This window comes from Gallinula chloropus (genome assembly GCF_964237585.1).
Source record: "Gallinula chloropus genome assembly, chromosome: Z".
NCBI classification, from domain to species: Eukaryota; Metazoa; Chordata; class Aves; order Gruiformes; family Rallidae; genus Gallinula; species Gallinula chloropus.
Window position 1 is genome coordinate 19,138,659 of NC_140089.1, and position 18,989 is coordinate 19,157,647.

General features: G+C 46.3%; 1 protein-coding gene across 1 annotated transcript; it reads right to left on the reverse strand.

Moving 5' to 3' along the window:
- Positions 1–15,830: 15,830 nt before the first annotated feature.
- Positions 15,831–17,978, reverse strand: LOC311203618 (acrosin-like; the record flags this gene model as incomplete). The annotated part of the gene is made up of 4 exons (XM_084278372.1): positions 15,831–16,226; positions 16,804–16,949; positions 17,234–17,499; positions 17,818–17,978. The coding sequence occupies 4 exons, from the start codon at positions 17,976–17,978 to the stop codon at positions 15,831–15,833; spliced, it is 969 nt and encodes a 322-aa protein (XP_084134498.1).
- Between the last annotated feature and the right edge of the window lie 1,011 nt (positions 17,979–18,989).

Consider the following 18,989-nt stretch of genomic DNA (forward strand, 5'->3'; position numbering starts at 1 on the left):
CGGGCGGCGAGGGGAAGCTCCCCGGAGGCAGGGACCGGGAGAGAAAGGGAAACTCCGTGCCGGCGAGGGAAAGGAAACCGAAAGCAGCCGCCTCCCGCCGCCCTGAGCTGGGGGCGGGGGAGGAAAAGGCAGGCGTTCAGCGACACGCACGGTCGGGCAGCCGGTGCGGCTGCCTGGGGTGGTGGGGCGAGGTCATGGGGAGAAGGGCATCGCTTCCCTTTTGACCTCCCTGGATTTACAGGCTGGGTCCTGGGTTTTGAAATAATTTTAAAATTTATTTTTTAGAGGAAGGCAAGGCTACATAATTGCAGAACTGGTCTGGAAATCCGTCTGGGCTTCCAGCCCGACATGCTTTACAGCTCCATCTTTGGCACGGAAAGGAAGGACACTGTTTCTGTTCACCTCTACAACATAAGTTTGTTTAATTTGCAGCCTAATGATGTGGCAGACAGCCTGCTCTGCCTTCTAAGGGATCACTCCTGTTTCTGTTTATCCAGCCTGCTGCAGTAAGAAGATCCCTACAGGCTTCATTTCCTTGTGTACAACAGGGTGGACCTGCCAGCCTTCAGGCTTGTGTCCCAGCTCACCCTCAGAGCACAGCCACAGATGGACAGCAACAGGCAGAGCAGAGAGCATTTCCTACTCAGCAGCTCGCTTCACAAGTGCCTGTTACAGCTTTTGCTCTGCTAGTGGCAAGGGACCTTAGCACTCAAGGTGCATGTAGCACATAGAGAGTTCAGGGACACAAACCCAGTGTTCCAGCTGTGTAGGAAAAACCCTGCCATGCAGAAACCCATTCCCATGCTTTGTCTGAGAGCAGGAGGGAAACAGGCTCCTTGCCTGTTGCTTCTTCAGCCTTGCAGATTGACATGCTGCTCTTCAACAAAGCTGGCACAGGAAAAAAGTGCCTGTGTACAGGATGTGGGATGGCATCTGCTGAGGGCTCCAAGCTGGGTCCTGCAGAGTGGGGACCAGTCCCTCCAGGCTGGAGATGCACCTGCTGAGAGCAGATGGCTCTCCCAGGCTCGTGCCTCTAATGTGTGCAGGGTGGTGATGCAGAGATAGGAGTTGTGGCCTGTTGAACCTCTCATACTCATGTCCACCGTGGCTGGTTGACACTGCTCTTGAATTCAGTGTCTGGCTGCAGCAGCACGAGTGGTGGGTTGCAGTGGCTGGGGTAGCACTACATTTTGTTGTGTGAGAACACACAAAGAGCACTAAAAATGCTTTAACCTGCCCATGTTGCTAGAAGTCATGGTGCTGATCAGTTTCTTGGAGATCTTTCTAGGCCAGGGTGTAGGAAATGTGTTACTTTTTCTCTCTGAAACTCTTGTGCCTTGAAAGATCACCAGGTGACCCACCAAATCCTGTGCTAGAGTGCAGTATGGGAGAATGTTGCTGCTGTGGTCCACGAGTCATGATTCTCTGCCATTTTCAGAGCAGAGCCTGTGGTTGTCATGCTCAGCTTTATGTTGTGCACATCCAACATTTTGCAGGTTGCCATATGCAGACTTTCCCCAGCATCACCACAAATTGTCCACTTGGCAGAGAGCAACACACCACACGTGATCCTGAGGCCAGCCTTCTCACACAGTTAAACTGAGGGGAGCACAAAGACAGAAATCACCCAGCATGGCAAAGAGGTGAAGAAAAAGTGTGTCCCCAGCCTGACTTACTCCTTAGTAAGGCAGTAACAGGAGAAACTACCAGAGAAAAGGTGCAGGAGTCTACTAGGCAGCCTAAGTGTGGCAAATTATGTAAGATGCTCAACAGGGTGTGTGTGGGGAGTGATGCTGATTACTGGTGTCCTTGAGCATGGGTGTAGAGTCAGAGAATAAGTATGCTGAGTCAACAGGATGGGGGCAAATGAGCATAACATGAATGGGGCAGGTTGATTATTGGGGGGGAGGGAAGGAGAGGGAGGGCATGGGCAGGGGAGGGAAGGAGGTACCAGGTCAATGACATTTACTGGGTAGACTGAGCATGTAAGACCATTTATTATAGTGACCTGCAGAGTAAATGAGTGTGTGTACACAATGTTCTTTATTCCAGCCACAGGTGCCCACTGATCCTGTTTAACTACATTTCTGAACCCTGCTGGTTCCTAAACCGTCAGAAAATTAAATAAAACCATCTACTGAATCATCTTAGAAAGTTTTCACCAAAAGATCACCCTTCAAGCCTTTCACTTCCACTTTCACTTCTACTCTGGGAAAAAGAAAAAATATTGAAAAGCAATGTAACAAGTACTGTTCAATACATTTTTTTTCCTAACCCATTCACACTTTCCTTTTTCTAGACTGAGCCCTCCAAGCACTTACAAAATTCCTGACACTTGGTTGAGATGTTAAATGGCCACCTGTTAGAAACTAACAAACTAAGCCCTGGTGTTTATGGAAGGTTTTAGGGTACTCACATATAGGCACCCACACTTTTCCCTCTGCTTGGGACAGCAAAAGCAGTCTAAAAGTGCAGTGACTACTGAATACTTAACAGCCAAAGGAAGGATAGATCTTTGTGTCTCCAGTCTTGTAACACTTCATGAGCACAGGACGTAGCTTACACAAATGCTCTATAAATGGTGTATTATAGAGAAAAGGAAAAGGCAACAGACATAAATCCTTTGCATCAACTGTGTTGCAGGTAAACAGTCCTGACAAGCCCACGTGCCCAGAGCGGGTGGACGGGCAGGACATGGTGCCCGCTTTCTGCCCACGCTCTGGTGCACAGCGTGAAGTCATGCTTTAAAATACTGTACTGGCTGACATTATTTATTAGGCAATAAGAAAGGCTTAAAAGCACACCTAAAAATATGACTTGTAACCAAACACAATATCGTGGTTCTTCTCCAGAAACTGAGATTTCAGCTAATTACCTGCTGCATACCCCAAGTGGGCCAGATACTGAATATTCTTGCTTAGAGCTCCAGCCAGCCCTAACCAAGAGTTTCATAGTTAATCGCTCCCTGACATTTACCTTCTTTCCCTCCAGATAAACTTGGTGAAGTTCCATTGACTTATCCGAGTTGAGGGCCTGCCCCGTCATATTTTAATACCTTGCCTTTTCTCATTACATTTGAGGTCAGAATCATGCCTTGAAAGCAGAATAGTTGGGTGGGGATTTTTTCCCAAATTAGATCTAAAAAGCAACAGAAACCTGAGTAAACTCACTAATGCATTGAAATGATAGCCAAAACAAATCCTAATAAAAGATGAAAACACCAACTAAATGTTGAATCAGAAAGAAATATTGGTAATCCTTTCCCTTTGGAGATAAAATATGACAAGTTTGTTATTGTATACAGGGAAACTTGCAAACCAAGACACAGTTCAGTACTAGAATGGGTTAAGTTAGTTCTGCAAGTCTTCCCCACACTCCTCAAAATGGGTAAAAAAGAAATCCATCTTGATTTATTAATTTATCAATCAAGTGGGTTTGACTAATGAAGGGAATGATTTTGTTCAGAAACATTATATACAATAGTAATACAAAGGAATGGATGTATTCTCTGCTTTAAAAGTACTTAAAGTGACATGAAGGATTTCATTACTTGGGAATATGATTTAGATAATTTAATATACAGGATCACAGAATCACAGAACGTTAGGAGTTGGAAGGGACATCGAAAGATCATCTAGTCCAACCCCCCTGCCAGAGCAGGGTCACCTAGACTGAATCACACAGTAACACATCCAGGCAGGGTTTGAATATCTCCAGAGGAGACACCACAACCTCTCTGGGCAGCCTGTCCCAGTGCTCTGTCACCCTCACAATGAAAAAGTTCCTCCTTACATTCACATGGAACTTCCTATGCTCCAGCTTGCACCCACTGACCCTTGCCCTATTGCTGGCCATCACTGGAGCCTGGCTCCATCCTCCTGACTCTCTCCCTTTGCATACTTATAAACATTAATGAGGTCACCCCTCAGTCTCCTCTCCTCCAAGCTAAAGAGGCCCAGCTCCCTCAGCCTCTCCTCATAAGGAAAGTCTTCCATTCCCTTAATCATCTTCCTGGCCCAGCTCTGGACTCTTTCAAGAAGTTCTATGTCCTTCTTGAACTGAGGGGCCCAGAACTGGACACAATATTCCAGGTGTGGTCTGACCAGGGCAGAGTAGAAGAGGAGAAGGACTTCTCTTGACCTACTAACCACACCCCTTCTAGTACACCCCAGGATGCCAGGAGAGTGGCTAAGAAAAAACTTGAAAAATTTTGAAAAAGCAAAAAGTTTTAATTTCTGCCCATGGCAGAAATCAGAAATAAAATTCACTCTTCCAAATAAGAAATTTTGAAATGCCATTCCAAGAGGCTGAGCACACACATCTCACCTTAATTTCAAACGGGATTGTAATTATTTCATCCTATTTGCTTTTGAGATCCCACTCATTTTCACACCATTTCAGAGTACCTCCATTTTATAAATAGGAAACCCAGGCATGATTAATGCTTAGAGGTCAATGTCCATATTTTGCACCTTCTGCCATTTCAGTGGCTTCCAGCCTTCATGCCTGTGAACAAGGGCAAGGTACTACCTGTTGGGTTGCCTGTGCTGCCACAAGTAGTTTATGGCAATGGGGAAAAGCATCACTCATTCTCCATCTACCTATTTAACCATCTTCTTCCAATGTAAGTCAACAGGAAATGCAGTACACAACAGTTTTAAAAAAATAATAATCAAAAGATGAAGCTATTATGCCCAAAAGAGTTTGTGAATTACATATTTCTTCGGAGAAAACCATAGTTAGCCTTACTGAAATCCTGATCTCTCTCTGTTCCTTGTCACTTGCACCTTAGTTTTGTTGAAGTAATGGAAGATAAAATTTGACAAACATGGTACATGATGGCAAAAGGTCCTGTTGAATTAAATCCAGTGATGCCTGCTTGTTGCCCACTGATTGTGGAAAAGTCACATCAAGTCTTTTGCAAAGACACTCACTCTTATTTTTCAGACTCAAAATGAGGGTAAACATGCCACATCAGTTGAGGAAAGACAATCTGGGAGATCTGAGAGTTCAGGTTCAGTTTCACTTCAGGTAGGTACTATCACTTCTCTTTTTTTCAAATGAATGGCGCTGGTGAAATCAGTGGATGACACAGACATAAAGTAAGCACAAAAAAAGCAAATTGGGTTCTGTCTGCTCTGTCCCACAAAAATAGAATAGTCTTTATTTCTGTTTTATATGTAACTCTAAAAAATGTTATCTGTTATTGCAGTGTAACACACAAATGGGACAGGATTTGATTCTGGGTTTAGAGGATGTTTTTAAGTGAATGAGTTTTTGGCATCTCCATAGTTAAAATCTGGGTTTGAGAAACCTGTCCTGTGAGCTTTCAGTGGAGAGGGGTTGCCCAACTGAGACACCTTTTTTCAGAGCCTCTGGTAAACCTAAGAAAGATGTGCCACCTCACTTGCAGGTGAATGTGTTATAAATTTTAATAACTGTGAAATGAAGAATAAAAAGCCCCACTGATGTAAGGAACCTGTTTGGATTTTTTAACAATAAAGTGAAATGGGAGAGTTTACCAAGAGAGGAGATGGGTTTCTCATTACTTTGAAGCCTTTAAACAAAGTTGGGTGTCCCTCTCAAAAGTCACAGTTGTAGTTTAAATAAATAGTATTTGACTCAAAGGGAAAGTAAGTTGATTGTGTTCTTAAGACTACATCTTACAGCATGTCAGACCAGATCAGCTTAATGATTACGTCTGGCCTTTGCATCAAAAGCATATATAATAACCTTAGATTTACCAAAACCATCAGTGAAACACAAGTCTCTTGATTATAATTTCATGTCTGCTTAACAGGAACATTTTCATTTGCAAACTAAGATGGAGCAGTGCTCCAGCTGATGAGCACTGAAAGTCTTGGGAAGAACCAAATGCGCCACGCTCTAAGTTTTGGCCAGGAGAGTAAGTTAAACCATTCCTGTTTGGGTTTTAAATACCCACATCCCCTCAATAGCCAATTCTGATGTTTTATGTCTCACCTAATCAATTAAACACGAATCATTGAAGTGTCAGTGCCTCCATTTCATCAGATCTGGTCGCCACTGTGGATATAGAGCACTATTCCATGAAGACACTCTTTTCTTAAATACAATTTGTTTTAACACAGAAAGTAGACACAAAGTTAAGTATTTCCTCTCAGCCTTTTCCATCAAGGGAGGTGTCAGGCAGCCACATTTTGATTCAACACTGCAATACGGTTTTCTTCCAAAGCTGTTATGCTTGTGAATTACTTCTGCTTGGAGGTCATGGGAGAAAGGACATGTTTTGTCTCATGGAATCAGATTATACATAAATGCTGTTAACAGAAGCTGTTAGCAGCATTATACCACTTAGAGAAGAGAGATTTCTTCAAGGAAAGCTTCCTTTCAGTGTTTGCTCAGCACTAATCCAAAATAATAACCAAACCAAACTGGACAGTACCAGAAGCCAGACAAAAGACACATTTGTTGAACAGCTTGCTTTTCCAGATGGCAAACACGCAGTTACAGTTCATAGGCACATAAAGTCACTACAGTGAAAACATGCCCTATAATGCCACTACGTCAATTTAATATAAAATTTAAAAAACCCAAAACCCAAATAAACAACAACAACAAAATCCAACAAAAACACTACCAAAAAGTGTGTTCCTCAAAAAATTTATTTCAAAGTTTGAAAAGTGGTATTAGGTGTAATGTAATGGAAAATGGAATCACATCAGTAAACTGGACAAAATTTTGTCAGTTTCTAAGAAAACAAAAGCTGTAAGCGTTTCTTTCCACTTACAGATCTGTCATTTTACAAGTGCTCAGCATCCTTTCTCCAACACCACCATTTCCTCAGAAGGTGCAATATCCTCAGGTTAAACAGCTCTGTGACTCATCCAGATAGATCTCTAACTGGGAGACGTTAGACAGATGTGAAACAGGGCATTTACATCTCTCCCAAAATACGCATCAGTCCTAAATACTGCCACCTCTGTGAATCTATCTATCCTACAGATACCCAGTTCTGCACTGAACCCATGCATTTTCTGTCCAGGCTGAAAGCTTCACAAGATTGTGTACAATCTACTGGCATAAACCTCAAGGCAGTTCTTGCATTTCAGGTCAAATTTTATTGTCAGGCACATAGATGAACAGACCACAGTTTAAAATTTGAGATATTTGCAGGTATCTCAGCAGCCTTTATAGGGTTTTCTTTCATCTGAACCCAAATCATACAGCTTTTATGACGTCTTACATAACTTTCAGCATAAAATGCTGTTATCCTCCCCTTATTTCAATCCTTTCAATCAACTGAAAGTTAAGAGAACATAGCCATATTTTGGAATTGTTATTTTTACACTGCTAGAGACAATAAGCTCCTTCTTGTGTTTTTTGTAGAAGTATTTTACAAGCAAATGCCTGGAATTACACTTGACAGATCACTACACCCAACTTTTATAAGAGACCTTAAGAATAGATTAAGAGCAGTAAGATATAATAATAATAATAATAACTTCTGAAAAGAATCAATCACACACATCACTTACAGCCACTAGCCACTGCGCTTTCTGATCATTATGAAGTCAGCATAGGTTTTCCCTTAAACCAGAACTGAAATACTTTGCAACTCTTCACACAGGGTATGATTTGACATATTCAGTACCAACAAACAGTAAAACTTGCATCCATTGAAGATGGATGAAGATTGAAGATTGAAGATGGCCTCCTCTTTCCATCTCCTCCCTCAATCTTCCCCTTTCCAACCTCAGGGTTCAATCTAGTCCTTTCCACCCCCATCACCTTTGGGGAACAAACCAGACCCTGCCTGTAGAGGAGTGGGACTCAAGGTCCCCAGCATAGAGAAATGCCTAGTCAGGATGCACAGCCCATCCTGGATCCAGCCTTGACAGCCTGGCTTTTCCCCCCACTCCACCCTCCCCCAGCTCTCACTCCACACGTTCACCCCCAACACATCACACCATCTTGCCTGGGACCCTATGGGGAGTCCTAAGTGTTGGTATGGGCTGGTGCAGATAAAGACACCTCTACTGCCCCTTGTGTCTGCACACATCCTAACAATATACACCATGTTTCAGTCTCAAAGTCTTTGGACCAAGATGCTTCATTAAACTGTACATTTCACTGGTTTTCCAAAGGGAAAGAAAATCCCAACAGGCAGGTAATTTCTGCAGTAACCTTTTTTGTGTTAACTCTGACGTGCCGTGTGAAGATGCTAGATTTCTCAGTGTAAAAACATTGGTGCCAAAAATTCACTCACATTGATGTGCTTGTCACTGGGTTTTAATGCAACCAAACCTCTTGCTGTGGTTGGCAGTCCTTGCAGCAGTGAGCTTTAAAAGCAGCATCTCTTCTGCCTGTAACTTGTAATAGATTCACCATTTCCTGAAAATAGCGCCTTACGAATTAAGCAGCTCTACCAATAAATATACACCTTGACAGCAGTAGCATTACATGCTTCTTCACCACTCTGCCAGAGTCACATTTCCCTAACATTTTCCCCAATTACTCTTCTTTCCTCTGTCATGTACCCACTAAGAAATTAATCTATCATCTATCACAGTCCTGGGTCTTCTGCAAGAGAACTGTCTGTCAAAACGAATACCCATGTTTAACTGACATTGTTGTAGCACAGTTTAGATTTTGCTTTAGTAGATACATGTGTCAAAAATTGACATTTTTGCATAGCAGTCTTGTGGGTTACATACAAGCCCAACATGTCCTTGGATTTTTTTCCTCCCCACCAAAACCAAACTACCGTATAATGAACTAGAGGTAAAGCTTAAGAACATTTCTGCAGTGTGCTGCAAACAGCCTTAAAAAGTTTGGTTTTTTTTTTAATGGGGTGAAATGCTGCAAGTAGAACAGTGCTTCTGTGCTTGATTTATAAATTATCTTCACAGTGATACAACCCTGTATCAGTACTAACAGTAAGACATTACTTGCAGTGTTATTTTATGTGTGGTATTGTAATGGCGATGCCTTTAGTAGCCATTTAAGCTGTTGCTAGGTCTTTTTGAGATGTATTGCCTAATCAATAAACTTGATAGCCAGGCTTTTTTCTTAGACCTATACAATCCCCTCTGCTCATCAGAAAAAGATACCCCTTTTATCAGTGGCAACTGAAATGAATTCTGAATCGATGAGAGTTTCAGGTACAGGCAGGAAATAGCAGAGCAAGTGGTGGGGTCATCTCCATCCTGGGAGGGTTTTGAGCTCTGACCAGGTAAAGGCCTCAACAACTTGGTCTGTCCTCCATGGCAGGGCCTGCTCTGGGCAGGGTGATGGGCTGGAGACCTCCCATGGTCTCTGCCAGCCTAGATTGTCAAATGGTACTATGACCATGAAGGGGAGCAATGTCATGCCTCACAGACAATTGAACCTGCTCGTTCCCCTTCCTTCATAATGCACTCCTATGCTGCTATTAGGATGTGATCACTGTAGCCTGAGGAATGGCAGACTCATAAAGAGGACAAGTAGCAAAGGGAAATGTCGATTTCAAAATGTCCCAGATGCTTTTTGCCATTTGCAGTGGGTTTTGTGGTTTTCATGTTGAGCAAGAGGCATTAGAGCTCTGAAAAAATGCATTAGGTGGATGCACTTGTCAGGATACAAATACTAATTGCAATAACCGTTGCCCATAACTCACACTGACTCATGCTATGAAATGACACCCCTGCGTGATAAATAAGGAATGGGATCACATGTTCTTATATATCCATCTCCAAATGGAATAACCTCATCTTGGTATATTCTGCTCTCTCACCTCTAATATGGCATACTGCTCTTTTTTGTAGAACTGATGCCCTTGATTAAGTTGTTCCCTTTCTGTTTTCTTGCTATTTGTATATTGTCTACCCAGAAAAACGATGGTTCCAATTCAGAAATTTGGTCATATTAGCTATTTCACAGTAGATAAGGACAATACTATTTTTCTAAATCCTATTTGGTTTATTGAGAGAAGACCTCTAGTAGGACTAACTAATCAGCATGGGACACAATGACTGAAAAGGCATCACAACATCATGGTCAGAAGTAAGAGAGGTCTCTGAAGAACGATTTCATTACAGACGGACAAACACTACTGCTTTCTTACATGGAATATATCCTGTCTGTGAATCCTGATGTACGACTTGATACTTATACTGCCAGCTTGTGAAAAGATTATGAGCTGATGATACGTATCTTGCATGTCCCCTTCTGTCTGCTGTTTCTGCCCCAGCTCCCTTCCCAAGAGATACAGATTTAGGGACTAACTGCTCTCAGAAAGTGTCCTGTTGAATGCAGGAGTAACAACAAGCTGTTTTCTGAAACAATTTATGACTAAGCATTAAATCAACTTTCAAAATTTGTATAGCTGACCTCATATCTGTAGTTTCACTTTCTGTCTTTGGCTAGGGCAGCTGAGTTTTGAAGTTTCGGCTTACTATCAGAGACACACCTATACCTCAGTTTACCTCTGGAAAGAGAGTCATAGGCTGCTGTTTTCCCCTCTCCCATAGCCCAGAGGGCTATGACATTCACTAGGGAGCTGGTGCTTCTGTTTAAGGACTAGACTGTCTCTAAACATGGGAGCAGGTAAGGTCCCTGCATGAGCCAGAGTGCTCTTTTCCAGGCTGAACTCTTTACATGTGTCCCCCGCCTCACTCCTCAGGGATACTCCATTCTCCACAGTGCCCTTAGCTGTTCCCAACATCCTGCTTTGGCTTTCCATGCCCAATGCTGATACAAGTGAAGCGTGCAGAAGCAAGGGTTTCTTTTGCCATGAAGACCCAAGAGAGGTCTCTGATAGCCCTGACTGTGTGCTATTGTATGTATGGTGAGTAGCTGAGAAACATTAACTGGTAATATCAATACAACGTGAAATAGATCTGTTAAGCCCCTCGTGTTTGTGTGGAAGACTTGAACAGACTGCATACTCAGCTAGGATGCTTTATAAGTTATATTGTAACTCCCTCTGGTGATGATGGCTGGCATCAGACCTAGAAGTCAAGTTCATAGCAGCTTTCAGAGCATATTTTTATTTCTACAAAATTAATTTAAGTTGATCTTTAAAACTGCACATTTTTATAAGTTTCTCAACAGCTGTCCACTGTGCAGAGAATAATTAATTAATAAAAATAATTGAATGTAATAATTAAATAGTAATCAGTGTTGTAGAAGACTATGTGCTAGATTCCATCATGTCAGGAGAAAAGCATAAAGTTGTTGATGCAGGACAGCACACGAGGAGGGCTGGAAGCCCCTTTCACGACTGAAGGATGCATGGGCATGTTTCAAAATAAGCTGTAATACCTGGACTAGGTGCACTGCAACAGTATCTAATGTCTCCGGCAGCCACCTCTTGTGGGATGCTCACAGTTCTCTGGGTCTAAGCCAAGGCTCCAGAACAGCGTTCGGACAGACCCCCTTCTTTTGTGACTCCTCCTATTAATCCTTCAGGTGAACCTGTGAGAGCTGCCAATGTCCTTTGAAAGTGACATTTAGCATGACATTTCATGCTTCATGGGGAAAACATGGTGTCTTTTAAAATTGGGGGGGGTTCCGCCTTAAGAAAGTGTTTCTCTTTTCTGAAGATTTCTATATCACATCATTCATGACTGTGTCAGATGGCTCCCTGTAAAGCTGTTAGAAGACATAATTATGCTAGAGCATAAAATTATGGCAAGGCAAAGGATGAGAAACAGAAGGAAAAATTATTGAAATTACCTTTGCCTGTACTATGTCAGGAATGCAGCACAGATTTTAAGTAGTTCTGTAACAGAGAAGAGTTTTGTTGCCCTCTTATTCTTGGTTCCTTGAAAATCATCAAAGTGCTGAGGATGACCCGAATCCCCTCTAATGCTTCTAGCATTCCACTGTGAAATTAGCATCATTTTTCATCCCAGTAGATTTTTATCTCAAGCCTTTTGGGTCCTGATACAGTGAGACAGAATCTACAGCTAAACCTGGGAGTTTGACATCCAAAAAAAAACCAGAGGGAAAAGTGCAGGGACTGACTGCTGTCATTAATGTTTGTGGCTTAAGGAGCAGATGTGGTGACTGCTGCTGGTAGTGCTGTTCAGTGCCACTCACCAAAAACCCCTGCCCATCACAGAGAGCCAAATTTCTTTTTTACAAATGTGTTTTCCAACAGGCATTTGGTACTTCCCAGTCCTCTCCTCCAGAATACGGCTTGTTGGTCCAAGGTATCTTTTTTAAATCCTGAAAAGTAGTTCAATAGAATGGTAACAGGCATTTATAACTAACAACTGAAGGACCCAAAATCTTCATTATCTAAATGTTTTTATTGTCCACTTTTTCATTAGAAGATTCATGCTAGAAAGCAAATCTCTGGGATAATCATGTGCATTCCATACACTATTCAGTGCATACACGTCCCATAGGTAACAAGATGCTGATTAATGTGCATTAAAGAGTTTACAGCCTTGATCAGCCCCTGATCAAGGCTCACCCCTGCAAAGAGGTAATGATAAGAAATAGCTGGAATTATCAGTCAAGTCAGACTTCATGGACTTTACCTGTGGCCTGAGCAAAAACTTATTAAAAAAATGTGTAATGCCAGACTTTCAGGTGAGCAAAACCCCCCAAACTTCAAACAACGCACCGGGAAAGGTTTGCTGCTAAACTCACAGTTAGCTGTAATAGGCTTTATAAAGGGAATACCCTGTTCACTAATTTTTCAATGGCTTTTGCTGGGAGCATCTGCTGAAAGAAGAAATTATTACTATTTCTATAAGCTTACACCTATAAAAAGCACCACCTGTGACATTTCCATGTTACAACCTCCTTACTTTTTAAATAAAAACATGAATCAGTGTTTTAATAAGAGTGTGAATCATGTCCAGTGAATCAGGACACAAGAATGTTTAGAAAGTTACAGATCTCCTCTTGATGGTGTGGCCTGACAGAGGGATGTGGAGGAGCAGCCTGAACCCTGTGGCTTGATGAATGTTCGATTTTTAAGTAAATCCAAATACATAGGCTGTCAAATTTTCAACTCACCTTCCGCACAATCTTGATTAGTGCATAGGTGCATTTTAGGCAGTTTCTTGAAGGCCAAGTGTTTTAATGAAGCGTACCTGCACCCATGGGAATACTTGGTTCCCACAGACACCCCAGGTAGGGCAAATACTGAGCCATTTGCTGAGCCAACAGACTTCAGGTGCACTGCAGTGCCACAGCCATTATCGTCATGTATAGCCATTGTTTTGTTTGCATCACACTGTTGTTCACATGCCAATCCAGCTGGATTCAATGAGTAAAACCTGCTGCTATATAAGCCAGTGGGAGTTCTGCCACCTTTCTCAAGGGCAGCAACACTTCAAACAATAAGACTGTCCATGTCAGTAAGTTTGTCTATGTGTATGAACATAACCGTGCCTGGCTGACCCTCCTTTGGGCTTATCCTCAAGTGAATGAATAAAAAATGCAAGCATACTACATGCTTAATCATGCTTACTACATGCTTGAACCTCATCTGGTTTCTCCCTGCCCAGCTCTCCAGCCTGTCCAGGTCTCTCTGGATGGCAGCGCAGTGTTCCTGCGTGTCAGCCACTCCTCCCAGCTGTGTATCATCGGTGTACTTGCTGAGGGTGGATGCTATTCCCTCATCAAGGTCGTCGGTGAAGATATTAAACAGGACTGGACCCAACACTGAACCTGGGGAACACCACTAGTCACAGGTCTCCAGTCAGATTCTGCTCCACTGATCACCACTCTCTGAGCTGGGTCCGACAGCCAATTCTCAACCCACCTCACTGTCCATTCATCTGTCCCAAGCTCTCTCAGCTTTGCTATCAGGATGTCATGGGAGACAGCATTGAAAACCTTGCTGAAGTCAAGGTAGATGACATCCACTGCTCTCCCTCCATCCACCCAGCCGGTGATGAGATCATAGAAGGCTATGAAATTGGTCGAGCACGATCTCCCCTTGGTGAATCCATGCTGACTACTCCTCATGACCTTCTTCTCATCCAATTGCTTGGAGATGGCATCCAGAACAAGCTGTTCCATCACCTTTCCAGGGACAGAAGTGAGGCTGACTGGCCTATAGTTGTTGGGATCCTCCTTCTTGCCCTTTTTAAAGACTGGACTGACATTGGCTATCCTCCAGTCTTCAGGCACTTCTCCTGTTCTCCAAGACCTGTTGAAGATGATAGAGAGCGGCTCAGCAATCACTTCTGCCAGCTCCCTCAGCACACGTGGATGCATCCCATCCGGGCCCATGGATTTATGTGTGTTAATCCCTTTGAGACGCTCCTGGAGCACCCCCACCTCAACCAGAGGGAAGCTCTTCATTTCCCAAACTCTCTTACTTTCTTCCAGTGTCTGTGTGTCCCAAGGGGTCTTTGAAGTGAAGACCGAAGCAAAGGCGGCATTCAGTGTCTCCACCTTCTCAGCATCCCCCATCACCAGGACACCCACCTAGTCCCGCAAGGGACCCACGTTATCCCTGGTCATCCTCTTACTATTCACGTATCTAAAAAACCCCTTTTCATTATGCTTTATGTCCCCTGCCAGTTTCATTGCCAGGTGGGCTTTAGCCTTCCTAGCTGTGTCCCTACAGGCCCTGACAACATTCCTATATTCTTCCCAGGTCCTCAGACCCTTTTTCCACAATTCATAGACCTTCTGCTTCCCTTGGAGTTTACCCATGAGGTCCCTGATCATCCACACAGGTCTTCTGCCACTCTTTCCAGATTTCTTGCTCAAATGGATGCACCGATCCTGGGCTTGGAAGAAATGCTGTTTAAATGCCAGCCAGGTCTCACAGGCTCCCTTACCTGCTAACAGCATAGCCCACGGGATAGCTCCTATTAGGTTGTGGAAGAGACCAAAGTTTGCTCTTCTAAAATTCAGGGTAGCTATCCTACTTTTTGGCTTGCTTCTTCCACTCAGGATCTTAAACTCGACCATTTTGTAGTCGCTTTGTCCCAAGCTGCCCCCAACCTTCACTTCCCTAACAAGCCCATCCTCATTGGTTAAAACAAAGTCCAGTACCCACCTTCCCCTTGAAGATTCCTGCACCATCTGGAGTAAGAAATTGTCTTCTACACAATGCAGAAATTGTCTGGACTGCATATGACTGGTCCTGTTTCTCGCCCAACAAATATCTGGGTAATTGAAGTCCCCCATAAGGACCAGGGCCTGGGATCTCGAGGCTACTTCTAGCTGCTTGTAGAATGCACTATCAACTCGCTCCTCCTCATCAGGCGGCCTGTAGTACACACCCACAACGGTGTCACTCACACTAGCCTGCCCCTGGATTCTTACCCACAAGCTCTCAACTTAGGGATCATCCTCTCCCAGGTGGAGTTCAATACATTCTAGCTGCTCTCTCTCATAAAGAGCAACTCCTCCACCTCGCCTCTCTAGCTTATCTTTCCTAAAAAGCACACAGCCATCCATGACAGCGTGCCAGTCATCCAAGCTGTCCCACCACATCTCCCAATACCTCTGCTCCTCTTTCTCACCTCTGGGTGATGATAGGTCACTCCAACTACAGTAGCTGAGAGCAACCTCCTCTCCGAGCTGATATGGTTGCAGCCCTTTTGAGTGACTCTTCCCCTTTGTGCCCTACATGACTGCAGCCGGATTTTGGCCGTGCGGGGTGTGGAAGTGCTTGCCCTTGCTCAGGAGACTGAGCCAAAGTGTGGTGAGCAGTGAAAACAGGCAACTTTATTTCAACAACTCCGCTCACTTCAGCAACTCTTGCAAGTCCCAAGAAGCATGGGCGGGATGGAGCAGGCCTCTGACACTGCGGATCAGCGGCCATTGGCCCAGCAGCAGACAGCAGTGGTACCAGGCTGCCTGGCCGGGATCCTGGCCCTCCTCCTTCCTCACACCATTTCTCCGTACAGGCCCTGCAGGACTATGTGCACCAGCATGATGAATTGCACCAGGTTCTGCATGGGAAGTGGGCCGGAGGCAGACCCACCCGCCAGAGCTGATGCTGGCAAGGGCCTGGAGGTCTTGTGGATGTGGATCCGTGGCCCTGCTGTCCGCGAGGGCCTTGAGGTGGTGAGGAAGTGGGTCTGTGCCTGTGCTGTCGGGGTAGCCCCGACTGCCGAGTGCAGTCCCATATGGACCAGGATCCAGTCGTAGTAGTGCTGGGTGGAAGTGTAGACACCAGGCCGCCTTGGTCTGGCACAGCCTCTGCCCCAGCTGGTCACTCCCACAAGCCAGAAGTACTCAGCATTTTTGTCCTGGCACATGAGAGGACCACCGCTGTCACCCTGCAGAGAAGAGAGGATGAAGGTGGTGTTGGGTGGCCGCTGTCAGCACTGAGGCTGGTTCCTTCCCTCCGAGGATGGCACCTGCCAGAGCTGCCTCTGCTGCACAGAATGGACTGCTCAGGTGCTGAGAACTCCAGAAACTGGCCAGGAGGGTGCTGTGAGACTGTGAGCTCGGGCTCTCCTTCAGTTCTGTGCAGTGGGGCTGGATGCACGGAAAATGCATCTGCCAGCATTGGGATGTGGGCCTGCGGGCTGCAAAGAGCCCTGGGTGGGCCAAGATGGGGCACCGGGCAAGGACGTGCCCATGGGGAAGGAGAGGCCAGTCCCAGCAGCGCTGGGTGGTGGAGTCTCCTTCACTGGAGATATTCAAGACCCGTCTGGATGCCTATCTGAGTGATATGTCCTAGGGAGCTGCTTTGGCAGGGGGGTTGGAGCCGATGATCTCTCGAGGTCCCTTCCAACCCCTACAATTCTATGATTCGATGGCTTGCCAGGCAAAGCCCATGCCAGAGGACCTTTGGGCCATTGTGACAGGGCTGCCGGTGGTGCTGGGGGCTGGTTTGTCACAGGCTCCTACCTGGCAGGTGTCGATGCCACCCTTCGGATGGCCAGCACACAGGTTGTGGCTGTGGATGGCCCCTCGGTACCACCAGCTGCTGTTACACTGCCGGACATTGATGAGGCGGACCTTGGCCTCCTGCAGCACATCAGTGGGTTCTGCAGCTGTGAGCAAAGAACACAACAGCTCATTACCAGTTCTCCTCTACAGTCCGGGCTAGCCCCTTGCCTAGGGCAGGGCTTGGCTTGGCCTCCGGAAGGCATTGTAGCAGTGTTTACCTTCCATCTTGCTTTGGCTAATGGGTCAGGCCCACCCCCTCTCTCCAGGCACGCGTCCCCACAACCTCACTGTGGCAACATTTTGCCTCTGCTGCCTGCCTGGAAGCCCAGCCCGCCTCCCCAGTGTGCCATGCTTGCCCTCGGGATACAAGGAGTGCTCAGGAGCTCACATTTTGCAGCTGTGGAGCCCCAGCCGCTGACGTAGCAGTTGGTCAGCTCTGACACTTTGAGCCAGGCATCAGGCACACACGCGAGCTGGATGTAATCGCTGCACTGGACAGGCTGGTCCAATTCCAGCAGCGCAATGTCGTTCTTCTGCCTGATGTTGCTGTAGTGCTCGTGAACGATCAGCCGCCTGATACCGCGCACTTGGGCCTCGGGACCCAGCTGAGTCAGGTGTGTGGCACCGATGACCACGTGCCACTTGGTGACGTGCCTGGAAGGCAGAGAGAGAGAGTGCTCAGAGGCAGCAGAGCCACGTGCTGCCGCAGCCCAGCAGTTGCCGGCCACCCGCTCCTGACAAGGCAGAGAGGAGAGCGATGCTATGGAGAGCACGACCACCCTAGCACACCTTGAGCACAAGGAACATGGAGGCTGCTGGGAAGCAGTGGCATGTGCAGCCCAGCTTTCTCCTGAGCAGTGGGTGTCCAGCAGGCGAATGGAATGGGATGGGATGGGATGGGATGGGTGTAGCCCAGGGTGCTGTGGGCAGGGCGGCTGGGAGCATTGTGTGCCGTTCCCTGCTGCCCCTTACCTGGCATGGACGAAGCAGTGGGCTGCTGTGAGGACCCACTGTGGGCTGATCAGGGAGCCTCCGCATATATGCTCTGCGCCCGCGTTCCGGGGATTCTGGATGCTCACGATCCAGGGCCAGGCTCCTGTCTGGGCAGCTGTGCCACCCACAACACGTGACATGCCGGAGTTCCAGGCCAGGGGCCGGAGCCCACAGGTCCCTCTGTAAGCAGAAGATCGTTACTGTCCTGCTCGATGGCTTGCTGCCGTTCGGGCTGAAGGTCAGCCATCTTCCCACCCCACAAGGTGCTGTATGGCCAGCAGGGCCAGGGAACCCCACGGGATTCATGTCCATCCACCTCTTTCGGCTTTAGCCCTGTAGACAAGTGGTGCCAGCAGCCTGGGTGCTGGCAAGGACCTGAGGCTCCCAAAGGGGTTTCGGGAAGCCATGGCGTGGCCACAGGGGACAAGCAGGCACCCTCCAGTGAATCCCGTAAGGCTTGCCCAAGCTCCCTCCAGGAGCCACGGGCCGCTTACCCGCAGGTATCCCATGTGCCCTGCACAGGCTGGCACAAGGACAGCAGAATGAGGAAGGTGAGCAGCTTCATGACTGCCAGCAGGAGCAGCAGAAGCACACGGCAGCTGCAAAGAACCAAGCAGGGTTTGTTACCTGCAGCACAGCAGCTGACAGAGTGCTTGCAGTACTCCCGTTGCCTGGGGTGCCCTTGGCTGCGGGGCTGATGTCACAGAGCCGCTGGTTCTGGGTGCTGGACACAGCCTATGGGGTGAGGGGAGGGGCAGCATAGGGGTGTTCCAAGCTGAAGGGGAGGCAGAAGTGGGGCTGGGACAGCCCTGAGGATACCCATAAAGTCGACTTTTCATGGGGACAGAAATGTAGTTGGGTCAGTGCTTTGACACTCGGGGTAAATGTACTGGCCTGCTTCACTAACAGCTCTGCTTTTGAAGAAGGGCCGAAAGAAGGACTGAGAAGAAGCCTGCTCTGCTGGAACAAGACAAAGAGGTTGTAAAGTCTGTGTGGAGGGGGCTCGTTAGGTGGAATCACCACCTAGCACCCATCTCTGTGCAGACAAGGAATAAATCCAATCCCTCTGCTCTGTGTGTCTGTTGGCGTACTGCACACCGGCTAATGACGTGTGGTGGTTTGACCCTGGCTGGAGGCCAGACACCCACCAA